Below are 15,735 nucleotides of genomic sequence, written 5' to 3' on the forward strand. Positions count from 1 at the left end.
TACTGTGTAAAAATGCTCATATAGACTGCAGAAATATTATTCCAAACCTATCCAAAGTTTTCTTAGAAATACAAACTCTTGAAAGCATCATGCATCTCTCAAGCTGAAGTGCTGCTGCATCATCATACAGAGAAGACAGGCAGACGTTCAGACCGAATTAATCAAGACAGCAGGCTGGATTCATTTACAAGTGGCTCTTCAGCTGCGGCTTTGATAGACCTTCCTTTAAATTCCTGTGCTGCTGTGCCGTCTGTCTTTCTACCCGTCTGTCTGTCAAACGGGCTCTCCTATCGCCCTCCGCACTCATTTACAATCGGTAACAAAATAACGAGCTCCCTTAAGATACTTGCAACTCCCTTCTCTCCATTTTAATATGTATTGTGTTGAGCAAAAAGTGCAAGATATTTAAATATATATTGCTGATATTAAAGTTTTTGGGGTGAATATGCCTTGCTGTACGCATGCTGAGTTTATTTAATTGTTTTTGATCTGTTTCAGATGTGTGAGGAATGCGGAGAGGATTATTGTGTGGGCTGCTTCGTCAGATTCCACCAGAAGGGGGCACTAAAGCGCCATCGTACGATTCCCATACAGGTGAGGAGGTGTTCTGACAACCTCCGTCCATCCCACACAAACACACACACACACACCTACACACACCAGCAGCAGCGCCAGGCACAAACCTCCAGATTCAGTCTTCCTCCTCCATGCCGTTTCTCAGAAACGCAGAGCCCTGGTCACCATTAGTGGACAATCTGCTCACACTAACCCAGCTCTGATTACACACACCTGTTCCCAGGTTAGAGAGCAGCCACACAAACAGTGTTCACACACACACTCGTTCCCGTCAGCTGGAGTTTGTTTTAGAGACTCGAGTGGCCCCGTGGTGAGGTGTTTGATTGAAGCCTTTATCAGACGGTCAATACATCCGTCATCGCACCGGATCGGACCATCAGTGACTGAGGAGGGGGTTCTGTAGGGACCGTTACACTCCTCTTCTTAAATAGCCACATGATTTGAGGTTTCATTCACGTTCAGGATGGTTTACTGGGATTTTCAATATGAGTAATACATGCTTGCCTTAGCCAACTACTACAATTACTACAAATAAGCAGCATAATATTTATGCTGCTTATTTGGGAATAAAGAGAAAACTTTATTTCTCTTTATTCCCATTAAATTAACTGTGTATGGAATAATAACTGCTCATTAAATTACCTTTTAACTTCATGTGATTTTACTATTATAGTATCACTCTGAACTACAGTCACTTAATTGGTAACGAAATGAAGGTTGACACTAATTACTCTACCTTCTGTGTACCTAACTATGTACAACTGTAATTAGTATATTTCTCCCTAGAAAAGAAAACCATATACAGTACTGTTCAAAAGTTTGGAATCATTAAGATTTTTAGTGTTTTTGAACTCTCTCTTAAGCTCATCAAGGCTGCAATTACAATAAAAACAGTAATTTTTTAAAATTTTTTGCAAATAATAAATGTTTTTACCATCACTTTTGATCAATTCAGTGCACCATTACTGAATAAAAGTGTTCTTACCCTAAACTTTTCAAATCAACATATTAGAATGATTTTTGAAGGATCATGCGACACTGAAGACCTCAGTGTCAGTAACCCCAGTGAAGACCTCGACTAAAAATACAATATAACTAAAAATAAAACAAAATAACAAAAAATATAATAAAATACCTAACGACATAATACTATTATTGTTAGAAATTGCAACATTATAAAAATAGAAATATAAAACATTTATACATTTAAAATTTTAATTAAATCAATAATTAAACAATAAATAAACAATAATATCCTGGCCAGAGGAGAACTGGCTCTCCAACCGAGCCTGGTTTCTCCCAAGGTTTTTTTCTCCATTCTGTCACAGAGGGAGTTTTGGTTCCTTGCCACTGGCTTGCTCAGTTGGGGACACTTGATTTCTAGCGATTATCGTCAATTTGATTGCACAGATACTATTTAAACTAAACTGAGCTAGACAATGACATCACTGAATTCAATAATGAAATGCCTTTAACTGAAAATTGAGTGTTTAATCTTATTATTATACATTACTGACACTCTATCCTCCAATTTGAAACTGTTAAGTGCTTTGACACAATCTGTATAGTTAAAAGCGCTATATAAATAAAGGTGACATGACTTGAAGACTGAATTAATGATGCTGAAAATTCAGCTTTGCATCACAGGAATAAATTACATTTTAAAACATATCACAATAGAAAACAGTTATTTTGAATTCTAATTATATTTCACATTGTTCCTGATTTTACTGTATTTTTGATCAAATAAATGCAGCTTTGGTGAGCAAAAGAGACTTCTTCCAAATACATTAAAAAATTATTACAAACTTAAGATTGTGGGTTTCTATTAACTTGTGCATTTATATAGTAAGATGCATTTTTAATTGTTAAAGCCACATTATAACTTGACCCTCAGGATCATTCAGACTGCCTTGAGTTAACTGGGAGAAATCAGCTCATTATGGTGTCCATCGCAAGCTTAGCGCTAACCCCAGGGCATACAGGGAGCATACCTCTCCATGACACCATGACCAAAAGCACTCCGTATTGGCATACAAATATGTTTAGGCATCATCATGTGTGTGTCAGTGTTGATCGTAGTGTTTGAGGTGCTCCAATTATTGCATACTACAAGTATGCTGAGGCTCTTCTTCTGAGAACGAGACCTTGGGTGACCCACATAAACCTTTTACATCTGTGCTCGTGTTTACATCTCATCATGTAGCATTAGGCAGCACATGTGCACCACCAAACTTCCTTCTGCCCTGTGTGACGCTCACCCTGCACTGCCGCATGCAGAAAGCCGTTAAAATAGTTACACAAACACAAGCAAACAAGTCCAGATGGAGGGGAAACAGAAGAACCCATAAGCTCTATTCATAAACCCAGTGAGCTTTCTTGCTGTCTAAAGGTATAGTTTCGAAAAAAAAAAAAAATTCTGTCATTGTTTACTCACTACTCACCAAGTTATTCAAAACCTGTAACAGTTTCTTTCTTCTGTTGAAAAGATAATTTGAAGAATGTTGGTAACTAAACAGTTGAGGGTAGCCATTGACTTGGCCATACTATTTTCTTCCCTATGGAACTGTTTGATTACCAGCATTCTTCAAAATATCTTCCTTTGTGTTTAACAGAAGAAAGAAACTCATGCAGGTTTGGAACAACACAATGGTGAGCAAGTGATGAAAAAAATTCATTTTTGGGTAAACTATCCCCTTAACATTTTACATTAACATTTATTGTTTTATTTTTATTAATAAGTTTATAATTTTTTTTTTTAGCATTAGTTCAGCTTGTTTAACTAGGTTGAGGTTTTTAATTTAATTTAAAGTTTTTCATTTATTTTCAGCTCTATTTAAGTGACCGAAAATGATTTTAAATAGTTAACAATTACAACATTGTTTGCATAGACATCTGTCTTCTAAGTATCTAAACCTAAATGAAACTGAAAAAACCCAAAGTAGTCACTTATTTAGAACATTTTACGTCAGCTGCATCTTACAATTGATTCCAATAGAATTTGATGTTGGTTAAACTAACGACATCCATAAACCAACTTCTAACCATTTTTGCTTTCAGTGCGGACAGAAAAATAGCTTGTTGCTAGAAACTTGTGTCATGCCTGTTTAGGTCACAGTGAGGTAAAATGTTTTTTTTTATTGATGCTATACTATATATAATATGCTATAACATCACAATATTACTATAAATACTATAATATTAACTATAATAATAGTTTCTTTTACTTCTCACCATATTCCTTTTATTTTTTCACTTCACAATGCAATGCATCGCAATGTGTGGCCAAAAACAAGGTATCTTGATCATGATACCATGATAACAATGCTCCCTAAGAAGATGCACCGAGTGAAAGAGAGAGAAAATCAGAGAAAGAGAGAGCAGTCACAACTTTGCGCTCTGCTTGAAGGGAGTGCGCAGTCTTGGCAAGCAACTGAGAATTGTATTTTACTACGCTCTGCTCTGATGCAGCTTTATGCATCCTAATCCTGTTTAATTTACTTCCATGGGGGGAAAAGGGAACAAATATTAATATTTTTGTCCTCGGGTTTGTTCTTTACAATCTTGGTTTGTCTTCGTCTGTCTTTGACAAAGAAGCATTTCCCCATTTGCTTTCGATTCATTCTCTTTTATCTCTGTTTTCAAATTGCACAAATGTATTCTCCCTTTAATAGTTTCCTATTGCTTTCTATTGTCTGCAAATCGATATGCGGAGATAAACTAATTAATTTGCTAATGTTTACTGTAGTTTGGGTGCATAATAAAAATGTATTCACCAGACAGTCAAGGTCTTATCTGGTGAGGTAAGAGAAAGCGTCATTCAGCAGCCCTGACCCCCATAATGGCCACTAACAATGTTATCTTAAGGACATAATGTTATAAAGAGGAATCAGTCGACTGGCTACCAGTTATTGGGTGAATTATGTGATTTAATTAAGCTTTTCTTAATGGCTGTTATTCATTTGCACTTTTTATGGAGCGAGTTGATAATGTTTGCAGTAATCAGTAATAAAAAGAGCAATAACCTGGTGTGAATATGATAAAATTAAAGAAACCCTGCCAAGCTATATGTAAGGTTTTCTGGATTTTAGGTTTCGCAATGTATTGTGCTTTTGTAGTATGACATATTTCATGGTCGCTACTTTTAAACGAAAAGTGCACTGTATTTTTTTTTTGTTTTTTTAAGTTGTAAATAAAGCAAATATTATTGTATGTCATACAAGAAAATACTATTTCCGAGCAAGGATGCATGTTTAATTTAATGTGTTACTTGACATTTCTTTGCAATTGTTTGTGAAATTGTTAGCAATTTCGGAGTAAAAATTGCTTCTACACCATTTTTTTCCCCAGTGTGTACAATGTCCTGCCCAACAGTGTTATTTTAGCGTTTAAATGTTTTTTTTTTATTAATTTTTTTAATTAGTTTTTATTTCTGTATTACATGCTTTCATTGAAATTTTTGTTAGTTTTAGTAATTTTGTTGTTTTTGTCTTAAAAAAAAAAAAAAAAGTCTAGTTTTTATTATATTTCAGTTTTAGATTCAGTTGTTAAACTAGTTAACAGTTAAAAAGTTAAACTAAACAAAAATGTGCAGAAATAAAATAGTATTACATTTTTAATTTAAATTTTATTTGTATTAAAGTTTATTTTATTTCAAGTAACAATTTTTTATGGTTTTAGTTTTAGTTTTAACTCAGCACTGGGCTTGCACTCTCACGGCTGGGTTGCGGCAGGAAGGGCATCCGGCGTAAAACATGTGCTAAATCGGTTGTGCGGATCACTCTACTGTGGCGACCCCTGATAAAGGGAGCAAGCCGAAGGAAGAGAGAGTTTGAGTTTTAACACTTCTGCCCCATAGACTTGCTCCATTTTCAATGCATTACCATTTACATGATTGTTTCTTGTTTCTACGAACTGACAGATGCAAATTTCATTGGAACCAACAGCATGCCACAGATGCTCTCTGTAAAGCTTGTTTTGAACACAGGACATCCATTTAATGTTTTGGATGAATGCTTTACCTATAAAGAGTGTTCATTCATTCGATTCTATCAGTACATTAGCTGAATCATTAACAGGATGCATTTGTGCACTTTGAATTAAAGGTCTGATTGAAATCTATGCTTCGTCCTCCAGGCAGAGCTCCAGACCCCTGTCAGCACTCGAGATGTTTTGGGCCACCTCCAGCAGCAGGTAAGCAGCGAGGAGAATCAACATACACGAGGTGCATCCCACAAAGCCACTGATGAAAGTGAAGCCACAGAGAAAAGATCAGCTCCTAGGAGCCTTCAGCCCATGTCTGATAACCAAATGCACCACACACAGGTGAGTCACTGATTGTTTTGGGTGGTACATCAAAGTCCTTATTATCCTAGGTGCATTACAAGACATAATTGATGCATTAAAATACTTTTATAATGCATTATATTTAAAGTGTTACTAGTACCTAAATGTTGCCTCTAGCAATAGGTTTCTTTCACTTCCAGCACTTCACATAGTTCAATAAATTAAGAATACAATGCAAACAAGATGATATATTGCGCGATAAAGAGCATTAGAACAACACAAATAGTATATGTGACAAAAAACAATAACACCAACAGACAATATGAGTATGAGTTTAGTGTTTTTGACAGAAGTTTCTTTTGCTGTCTAAAGTTGAATTTATTTGATCAAAAATAGAGTAAAATAGGGGGGAATTTGTTCTCCCGAAGCGAGAACGATCTGGACGCTTTATTAGGGTGGTTTTGATGAAACTCTGTGGTGAGGTTGGGATCCAAGATGTCCTGGGAGTTTACCCTGGAACGTTTGTTGGGACCATACCCTTCCCAGTCTATGAGGTACTGGAGGACCCTGCCTCAGCGTCGTGAATCTAGGATCTCTCGCACCTGATAGGCCTCCTCGCCGTCCACGACAATGGGAGGGGTACTCTCTGCGGCGGCCTCCTCCTGGTCCCTCTCTCCTCTCAAACCACCGGCGGGCTTGAGCAGAGAAACATGAAAAGTGGGTGAGATACAGTAATTTGCAGGTAGTGCTAAACGATATGAAACTGGGGTGATTTGTCTAAGGATTTTGAATGGCCCCACGTACCTAGGGTTGAATTTCTTGCAGGGACGGTGGAGCTGAAGGTCTCTGGTTGAGAGCCATACCCACTGACCAGGGGTAAAACTTGGTCCTGCTCTGCGGCGACGATCAGCCTGTTCCTTTACTCTCCGAACTGCCCGTTGTAGGTGTACGTGGGCTGTGTTCCATGCCTCCTCACTCCTTCTTAGCCAGTCGTTGACAGCTGGAAGCTCTGAGGGTTCACCTGACCAGGGGAACATTGGAGGTTGGAATCCTAGAATGCATTGAAAGGGGGTAAGTCCGGTTGCTGCCTTCCTGAGAGAGTTCTGTGCATTCTCTGCCCAGATCAGATACCGGCTTCAATCATTCTGGTTGTTGTGACAGTAAGAGCGGAGGAAGCGGGTGAGTTCTTGGTTCAATCTCTCAACCTGGCCATTGGATTCGGGGTGGTATCCTGAACTGAGACTGACATTGATGTTTAGCTGTTGACAGAAAGCTTTCCAGACTCGTGATGTAAACTGTGGTCCCCGATCGGAGACGATGTCCTCTGGGAGGCCATAAAACCTGAATACCTGTTGTATTAGGGCTTCAGCCGTCTCAAATGCTGTGGGTAATTTCGTGAAGGGAATAAGACGGCAGGCCTTGGAGAAGCGGTCGATCACCGTGAGTATGATGGTGAGGTGATTGGAGTCAGGTAGATTGGTTACGAAGTCGATGGCGATATGGGACTAAGGTCGTTGGGGAATGGGAAGAGGCTGGAGGAGACCTGCCGGTCGATGATGGGATGACTTGGAGATGTTGCAAGTGTCACAATTCTGCACGAACCGGGTTACGTCTGATTGGAGGGTTGCCCACCAGAATCGATTAGAGACGAGTTGAATGGTGGCACTGATACCTGGATGACTGGCATTGCGGAGTTCGTGGACCCACTGCATGACCCTTAGACGTAGTGCGGGGGGAACATAAGTTTGATCAGGCGGGCATTCGGCTGGAGCTGGATCATTGATGATGCTGAGAAAGAACTGCCCCGATTCCAGTGTTTGAAGCATCCACCTCTGCTGTGAATTCCAGGTCCGGATTGGGATGATGTAAGACGGGGGCTGAAGTAAACCGCTCCTTTAACTGTTGGAAGGATTGTTCACTGGCATGTGTCCAGTTTAGATGTGGTTTACCTCCTTGAAGTAGAGATGTGAGGGGGGCCGCGACCACACTGAAGTTCCTGATGAAGCGTCGATAGACGTTTGCAAATCCAAGACCATACACAGAATAGAACAATCAAAGTAAACGCTCAGAAATGTCAGAAGGGGCTAAACAAGACTTTGCAATGAGGTGGAGTGAGAGTGTGGCTTAAGTAGCTGGGGTAATGAGAAACACCTAGCGTAATCAGTCCTAGGTATGCGGAAAGCTAATATTCGGGTGAGGGTGCCCTCTGGTGGTGATCGCAGAGAGCCACAGAGGCCTGATTTGTGACATACAGTACGTTTTCATAAATAATTGTAGCCAAAGTTAAAACATTATATTTGCAGATTTGGTACATCTGAAATTGATTGTTTGTGATGTGTTTTAATGCATTACGTTTTTTGTGTAACAATGAATAGATAGATGAGGTCATTCAATGCATTATAAGGTGCATTACAAGAAATTAATGCATTCAGAATACTTTTATGATGATACAAGTATTAATAATAAATCCAGATTTATATATGAAGAGTTCATAAGTAAAAATTCAAATTTAAAATAAAAAGTTTTTTTTTTGGTAACAGTTAATTTTAAGGTGTCCATAATACATGTCCATAGTAATTACCTAATTAAGTACTTAGTAGTAGATATTGTACTTACATGAAACAAAATGTACTTACCATGTAACTAAGTTATGGAACAGCCTGTAATTATGTAGATGTAATAGGCAGCTACTGTTACACACATGTAATAGACCGAGTCTGTACACAACTAGTACACAATCAATATTGTACTTAAGTGTACTTCATGTGTATATATGCTGTACACCTTATCAGTTGCTCCTTAGTTTGATTTAACCCACCAGTACACAGCTTAAATACATTTAATAACCTTCTAATTACATTAAAATTACAGAATATTACACAAGCATAAGCTACTTAAAATAAAGTGTATCAAGATCGTACAGCTGCCTATTACATCTACATAGTTACAAACTGTAATTACAGGCTGTTCCATAACTTCACTTGGAAAGTGCATTTTGTTTTATGTAAGTACAACGGCTACTACTAAGCACTTAATTAGGTAATAACTGTATATTATGACACCTTAAAATAAAGTGTTACCGTTTTTTTATGTGTTTTAAAATATAGTTTATTCTTGTGATGCAAAGCTGAATTTTCAGCATGATCCTTCAGAAGTCAGTTCCAATTATAATCAGTGTTAAAAAAAACAATGTTTTTGTGCTGTTTCTTATTTTTGTGGAAACCGTGATACATTTGTTTCAGGATTCTTTTCAGGATTTTTCAAAAGAAGAGCATTTAAAAAAAAATTATAAATCTTTGCAACATTATAAATGTATTTACTGCCACTTTTGATCAATTTAATGCGTCCTTTATGAATAAAAGGATTACATTATTTCAGAAAAAAAAAAAAAAAACTTACTGAACAAAATGAGGAGCAAAGAATGTGCATTAAGTGCCTGACTGATGTTTTATCAATGTATTTTATCATTCTTGTACTTCCATGGAGAATGATGGGAAATGTAGTTTTATTCCACACATCTGTCACCTCATAAACCTGCTAAATAAACATTTCTAGCTAGCTGTATCGCTGATTGATATCTCACAGCCAGTGGCCCGTCTCTTTCTTATACTGTTTCTGGGTAGATTCAGTTTTATTTGTAAGTCGAAAGACTTGAACACGGAACTGCTTGCAACTTTCTGTAGAGTGTGGAAACATGGCCATGTGCTCCATTTAATTTAATCTCCTCTTCTCACTCTCTCTGTCACTCTCATTGTGTTCTCCGTGTCTCGCCTCAGGTGTTGTTCGTGAATGACGGTGTTGACGTGGATGAGGAGGCTGCTGAGGAAGAGGACAGCTCTCTGCTGAGAGGAGGCTTTGATGAAGAGGAGTCAGCCAGGTCCTTCCAGGAGGCTCTGAAAGAGTGGAGAGAGAGAGGACAGAGACCAGGTAACACACACACACATATACGCACACGCACCTGAGTGTGTGTGGATGTGCTACAGTCAAACCGCGGTAATAAAGTGACATGCTGTCAGGTTCGTGTGAGCTGCCACGTATATTCTCTGGCAGGCTGTCAGAAGACACACAAAGAATTATGTCTCTCATAAAGCACACTCATGTGTGGCATTGACTGAAATAACGCACGCTGCGAGTGTGACAGGGCCGCTGATTGGTTGCCAGGTAACTACATATATGCATGACAAACATGTGCTCGTTGACGCCGTGCATGTGTGTGTGTTTCCAGCCGCAGCGTGCGGTTTGCAGAAATGCCTTTGTGATTTGACAACATATGACTCAATGAGTTTGAGAAACTGTTCTCAGAAACTTGAAAGATGATGCCAGGTCACAAGAAATTCAATCTGTTAGGGATATTAGTCAAGAACAGCAGTATATTTGTTTGCTAAATGAGAGCAGACTTGAAGTTTCCATGCTCTTGACTTCAGGATCTCCTTTAAGAGAATCACGGTAATCTCTGTTTGAAATCAAATACTAGCTTAGTGCATACAGTTAATTCTAAAGGAATAGCATATCATTTAGTGTACTTTATGCAGTGATAAATTTCACAACCTCACCACATCAGGGGAACTTGCAGTTAATTAGTGGCAGATTCACTATAAAGCTCTTAGATTAATCAGATGTGAGCTTGATGCTAGACTTCATAAAAGGTCAAATGGGTGAGTAACTTAATTTTCTACTTTATTTTAAAGCAAATGCATTGATTTTATTATTATTTGTAGTATATAGTATTGCTACACTTATGATCAGAAGCAAATTAGTAAACCAGAGACAAGAAATGTCATGAGCCTGGCTTTGATGTAACGGTCAGAATTAATAAAATTCATAGCTATCAATTCTCCCACATGATATTTGTAATCAAAATCATTTTATTTCATAGGGACTTGCAATAAAGTGACTTGAGTGTCTCTGCAGCATGTCAATTGGAGCAATTTATTTTGATGCATTATGACGCACATCTCATGTCCAGTGTAGACAGGGTGTTAAGTGAAAGTTTATGATTTATTTATTTCTTATTTTTTATTAACTTAATTATTAATAATTTTTATATATATTAGGGGTGTAAGGGTACACAGGGTTTTTCGGTTCGGTACACATGTGTACTGAACGAATACAGTATTTAACTATTTTTTTTCTTTTTCCAGGAAATTCAAATAATAAATGGTGTTTTCACAGTCTTTGATGTGGCATGACAAATTGCTGTATAAACGCCTTGGAGAGCCGCAGGGCGGTTCAAAAACTTGCTGGTATAAACCCAACACAAGCATTGACTCGAGCGGCCACGATCAGCTCCGGTTCCCACGTCTGAGCTGTAATGCGCCACAGACTTGTGCAGAGCGGAGTGCAAGTGAACGCAATCATTCCTTCTTCTGTACTACTAGTTTTAACCCAAATAAACATGACTGAACAACTCATGCCTAATTTTAATTGCTCAATCAGTGTTTCAACCGCGGAAAGACATCAACAAAACAGCGTGGAAATAAAATGTCACGGCAAGTGACATCAGTGTCCACAGTTCACTAGAGAAGTGAAGTCTAGAGAGGAGCATTTCGAGAAATATTACACCATATACTCATTATATTTGACTAAACCTGTTAGTCTTAATTATTTAATGTACTGTATGTTTAAATTAATCTGTTATGAAACATGCTATGACAGCCAGTGTGTTATATTTTAACAAATAGCCTAGAATGTTTTATTATTTATAAGTTAATTTAAAAACTGCATTAGGTGCAATTTGCATGTTTGCACATTTTTTTTTTTTAAGTTGTTAGGCCTAATTGTAACCTTATAATGTAAAAGGGTTCCCTATAGTTTTAAGCATAAGCTTAGGTAGATTTTTATCACTAAGAACATTTAAACTATAACTGAATGTATTTAAAGAAAGAGCAACTTGTTCAGTAAACCACTGTTTATTTAAAAAAAAAAAAGTTAAGTTTTTGTCATATTTGTTTACCGTTACACCTACTATATATGTGTGTGTGTGTGCATGCATATATATAAAGTTAAATGTGCCAAATGTACAAACTCATATAAGGTACCTCATATACAGTCATTACTTATTTACGTAGATACATACCATTCACATTCTACAAATTATATACTGCAGCTATAGTAATAGTAGTATGCTAGCCTGTTGTTCCAAACATATCTTTTATGTATTGTTGGGGTTTAAAGCTGAATAGGGCAGCTGTTCTTACAATGGAATGGTCAGATCACACTGCGGCAAACTAAAGTTAGTCCTTATCATGTGTCAGACTCCTTGTGTTTGTTCCTCTCTCTCTCACTTCCCTTTCTGTACTTGGCTAGCAGGAGTCTCGCCCGCTGCAGTGCTGCTTGGCTTGTGCTCACTGTGATAATGACTGCTGTGTTAAGGGGGTTTCGAATTCACTGAAGTCTAACCGCCCTTTATATTCTCACAATACAGCAAAATAACTCTCAAAACAAAGATGGAATTATGTCTATAGTACTACTTGAATTCTGCACCAGACAGCTTATTTCTCTCATTTAGTCATGAGTCTGTGTTTAATATAAATTCTTTAATGGTTTGCTTGAAGCTAATAAGAAATCGGGTAATAAGTGTCTGATCGACTGCTAGGCCGCATACACACTGTAGGTAAATAGGGCTACTTTCTTGTTCTGCGCTGAAGACTTGATTTGTTTCTCTTTCTCTGTAGTGTCTGTGATGGAAACACAAACAGAGAAAGGATCCCAGCAGTTAATTCATGTGGAGTTCAAGGAGGACACTTTGAGCTACATGGAGAAACTCCTCCTGAAAAAACACCACAGGTTAGCGCTTGACACCTCGCACTTTATAACCGAACACATTGAATAAGAGCATTACAAGCTTCATTTACCTTCCCAGGCCCAAATTAAGCTCCATTTAAGATCAATTAATGACTTATGGCTGCTAATTACACAGCCTCACCTTTAAGTTGTGCCACCGCAGAGTCACTTGAATTTATTGAGCTAATCAGCCCCAAAGCAGTCTTGTGGTATTGCTTTAACTTTGTGAAATCTTCTTTAAACAAACAGTGGTACTCAAACCTTGTGGGCTGCCTAGTTAGGGACCATTTTAAGGCATCATAAGCACACTTCTAACATTAAGCCTGTTCCAAATTTTAGGCAGCAACATACTGCCCTCCAAGATGCCTTATTTCGGTATTCTAAGGTAGCATAGAGTGCAATGGCCGGGTTCCAGAAGTAAAAACTCCATTTATTTTCTTCATAGGGAAATTATAACTTTATGATAACTTATAAACCTTTAAAGACAAAGCTGAGGTTGATAATTGATGATATGTGCTTTTATTGAAGCCATCTGTTTAACAAATTGTTTAAAATAATCTTGTTTAACAGTGGAATTTGTGGTAAAAAAAAAAACTACATTACCCACGATGCTGTACAGAAAATTCCACCAATCAGAGAGAGTTGTAGGCAGTAGTTGCAACCAGTTAATTGCAGCAAAATACTGTTTCGCTCCACCCACTCCCATGAAGCATTGCAAATGTGATTGAGTCAGTCTGCCTACACTCTCAGAATACTTAAGTATTTGTATATATATATATATATATAAATGTATGCATATTTTGCAATAAATTTCAAATATATTGTTTCTTCAGATATAATCAACAACTTTAAATTAATATTTTTAGATTTCACCATTGTTTTTAATTCACAATGTTTCATGGGATTGTAGTTTTTGTACCTTTGAAACTTTTTTTGTCGAATTTTCAAATACTTTTTTGCTTCAATCAAAGTTTGTAATGTTGTGATTCACCTTGTAGCTGGTTGTTTTGGTTCATGGCTTATAACGCTTTAATGAAGACAATTTTAAATACCTATGAGAGAAATTAATGGAAATAGTGAAAAAGTGGGCGGACCGGACACTAATGGACTCTTTTAGAGAATACAATCCCACAATGCATTGCGAGAACCTCAATTAAAAAATGATCCAAAATCGATGAAGTGAGAGAAACATAATTGAAAATATTTAAATTATGCGGAAATAAAATAAAATACAAATATTAGATGATAAATACAAACCTAAAAAATAGAAACGTTGCCTTGACCACTAACTGAAATAAATAATTTGATGTTAAAATAATAAAATTATTAAAACTGAAACTTAAATGAGAATAAATTAAAGCTAAGAAACAAAAAGAAATAAATAACAAAAGCACATAACAAAATAACCAAATTTAAAATGAAACCTGAAAATATAAAAATAAAAGCTGAAGCATTAATAAAGACTGTAGTAGTAAATAAATAATGCTAAAATAACACCGTGCAGTACATTCTAGATCAGTCATTAAGACAGTTCCGTTCTAGTTAGTGTGTTAGTTAGTGCCTTTGAAGACAGCCACCTATGTAGGCAGCACACTAAGTTTTGAAACAGAGCCATTGAAACGGTTGTTCTGCTCCCCAAAAGATTGCGATGCTCGCCTACGAAATGAGAAAGCCTGACAAAAGCAAGCAAAACACACAAACACAGTATCTGTAAACCCTCCTAAGCGCTTTGAACCGCATCTCATGCTTCTTGAGCATTATGGTATCTGTGGCAGCGATGGTATTTAGGTCGGCTATTCAAGAAGGGTCTAATTGTGAATCCGTCAAATTGCCTTCTTTTGAGGCCGTGTGTGTGAAGAATCACGGAACAGGAAGCTGGATTTTTCCTGCGTGTGCGTGTGTGTGTTTGGCTTCTGTGGGAGGAGGGCAGACGCGTGGCCCAGGGCTGTAGCTCACACTCTGGAGGAATGGAGTGTGTGATAGGGGTGTCTAATCCCTTCATACGCTCACAAACACACACATGCACACACAACGAGGAAAGCAGGTTGTCCTGCTGAGGCAGCAAGAGTTGGCTTCAGGAAGAGAGACGACAGCACAACGAATAAAAGAGAAAGAGACTTGTGTTCAGGAAAAGACAGAGAGTTGATGGCTTTTCTGATAATACGTTTGTATGGTAAATCACCAGGAAAAGGTTTAAAAGGCTAAACCTGTGGGTCAGGGGAATCTAGCTGAGCTGAGATTTACTCTCAAATGGGAAGTCTGGCTCATCAACTTCATTCAGCCTGTTTAATTTGTTATTGGACTGAAATTATGTCGCTTTCCTCGTATGCACTGAAGAGAGAATAGTACACTCTTTGTATGCTCTTTTGATACAGTATTTACATTTAACTTTAATAATTTGACATAAGTTTGGGGTCAGTATTTTTAAAGAAATAAATATTTTTAATCACTTAATATTCAAGGCCATTGCCACTCCTTCGCATGAAGGCTTTCAATCACAAAACATGTCTTTAAAAATTTAAATCAATATACTGTTTTCTGTGAATGAGTAAGCAGAATGATTTTCACATAATAGTTTAGTAAATATTCTACATGATTGATTACTCAAAAGACTTATTCGGGACTATTTAGTGTGGGTTTTATGGCCTTATTTCAACTACATTTCTTCTCCCATAACTTACTAACCACGCATAATATATATTTTTCTAAACAATGCAAACATGTACATCTATCTTGGTCACATATTATTGTAGCACAGTTTGTGCTGAATACAAAAAAAATACATGCTGGTCAATAGTATGTTATAAGTAGCTGAAATAAGCACAAATATCAGGGCATGTCAACACATCTCAAGGGCCCCAAAATCACCTCAGACCTCAGAGGGTTAGAAGTGACAGTAAATACATATATAATGTTATAAAAGATTTCTGGTTCAAACAAATGCTGTTCTTTATAAATAATCCAGAAAAAAAATGTGTCATGAGTTCCACAAAAATATTAAGCAGAACAACTGTTTTTAACATTAATGATTATAAGAAAGTTTCTTGAGAAGTCAATCAGCATATTAGAATGATTTCTGAATGATCATGT

The 15,735-nt window shown here is 37.2% G+C and overlaps 1 protein-coding gene across 1 annotated transcript in view; it reads left to right on the top strand.

Moving 5' to 3' along the window:
• The window catches only part of zbbx (zinc finger, B-box domain containing), a 46,796-nt gene that overhangs the window by 12,975 nt on the left and 18,086 nt on the right, over positions 1-15,735 (top strand). Inside the window, exons 7-10 of the mRNA XM_079373500.1 lie at positions 499-594; positions 5,713-5,901; positions 9,639-9,789; positions 12,537-12,648. Coding sequence (XP_079229626.1) covers positions 499-594; positions 5,713-5,901; positions 9,639-9,789; positions 12,537-12,648 — 548 coding nt within the window. The remainder of the gene's footprint in view (positions 1-498; positions 595-5,712; positions 5,902-9,638; positions 9,790-12,536; positions 12,649-15,735) is intronic.

This window comes from Barbus barbus, assembly GCF_936440315.1.
Source record: "Barbus barbus genome assembly, chromosome: 23".
Taxonomy (NCBI): Eukaryota; Metazoa; Chordata; class Actinopteri; order Cypriniformes; family Cyprinidae; genus Barbus; species Barbus barbus.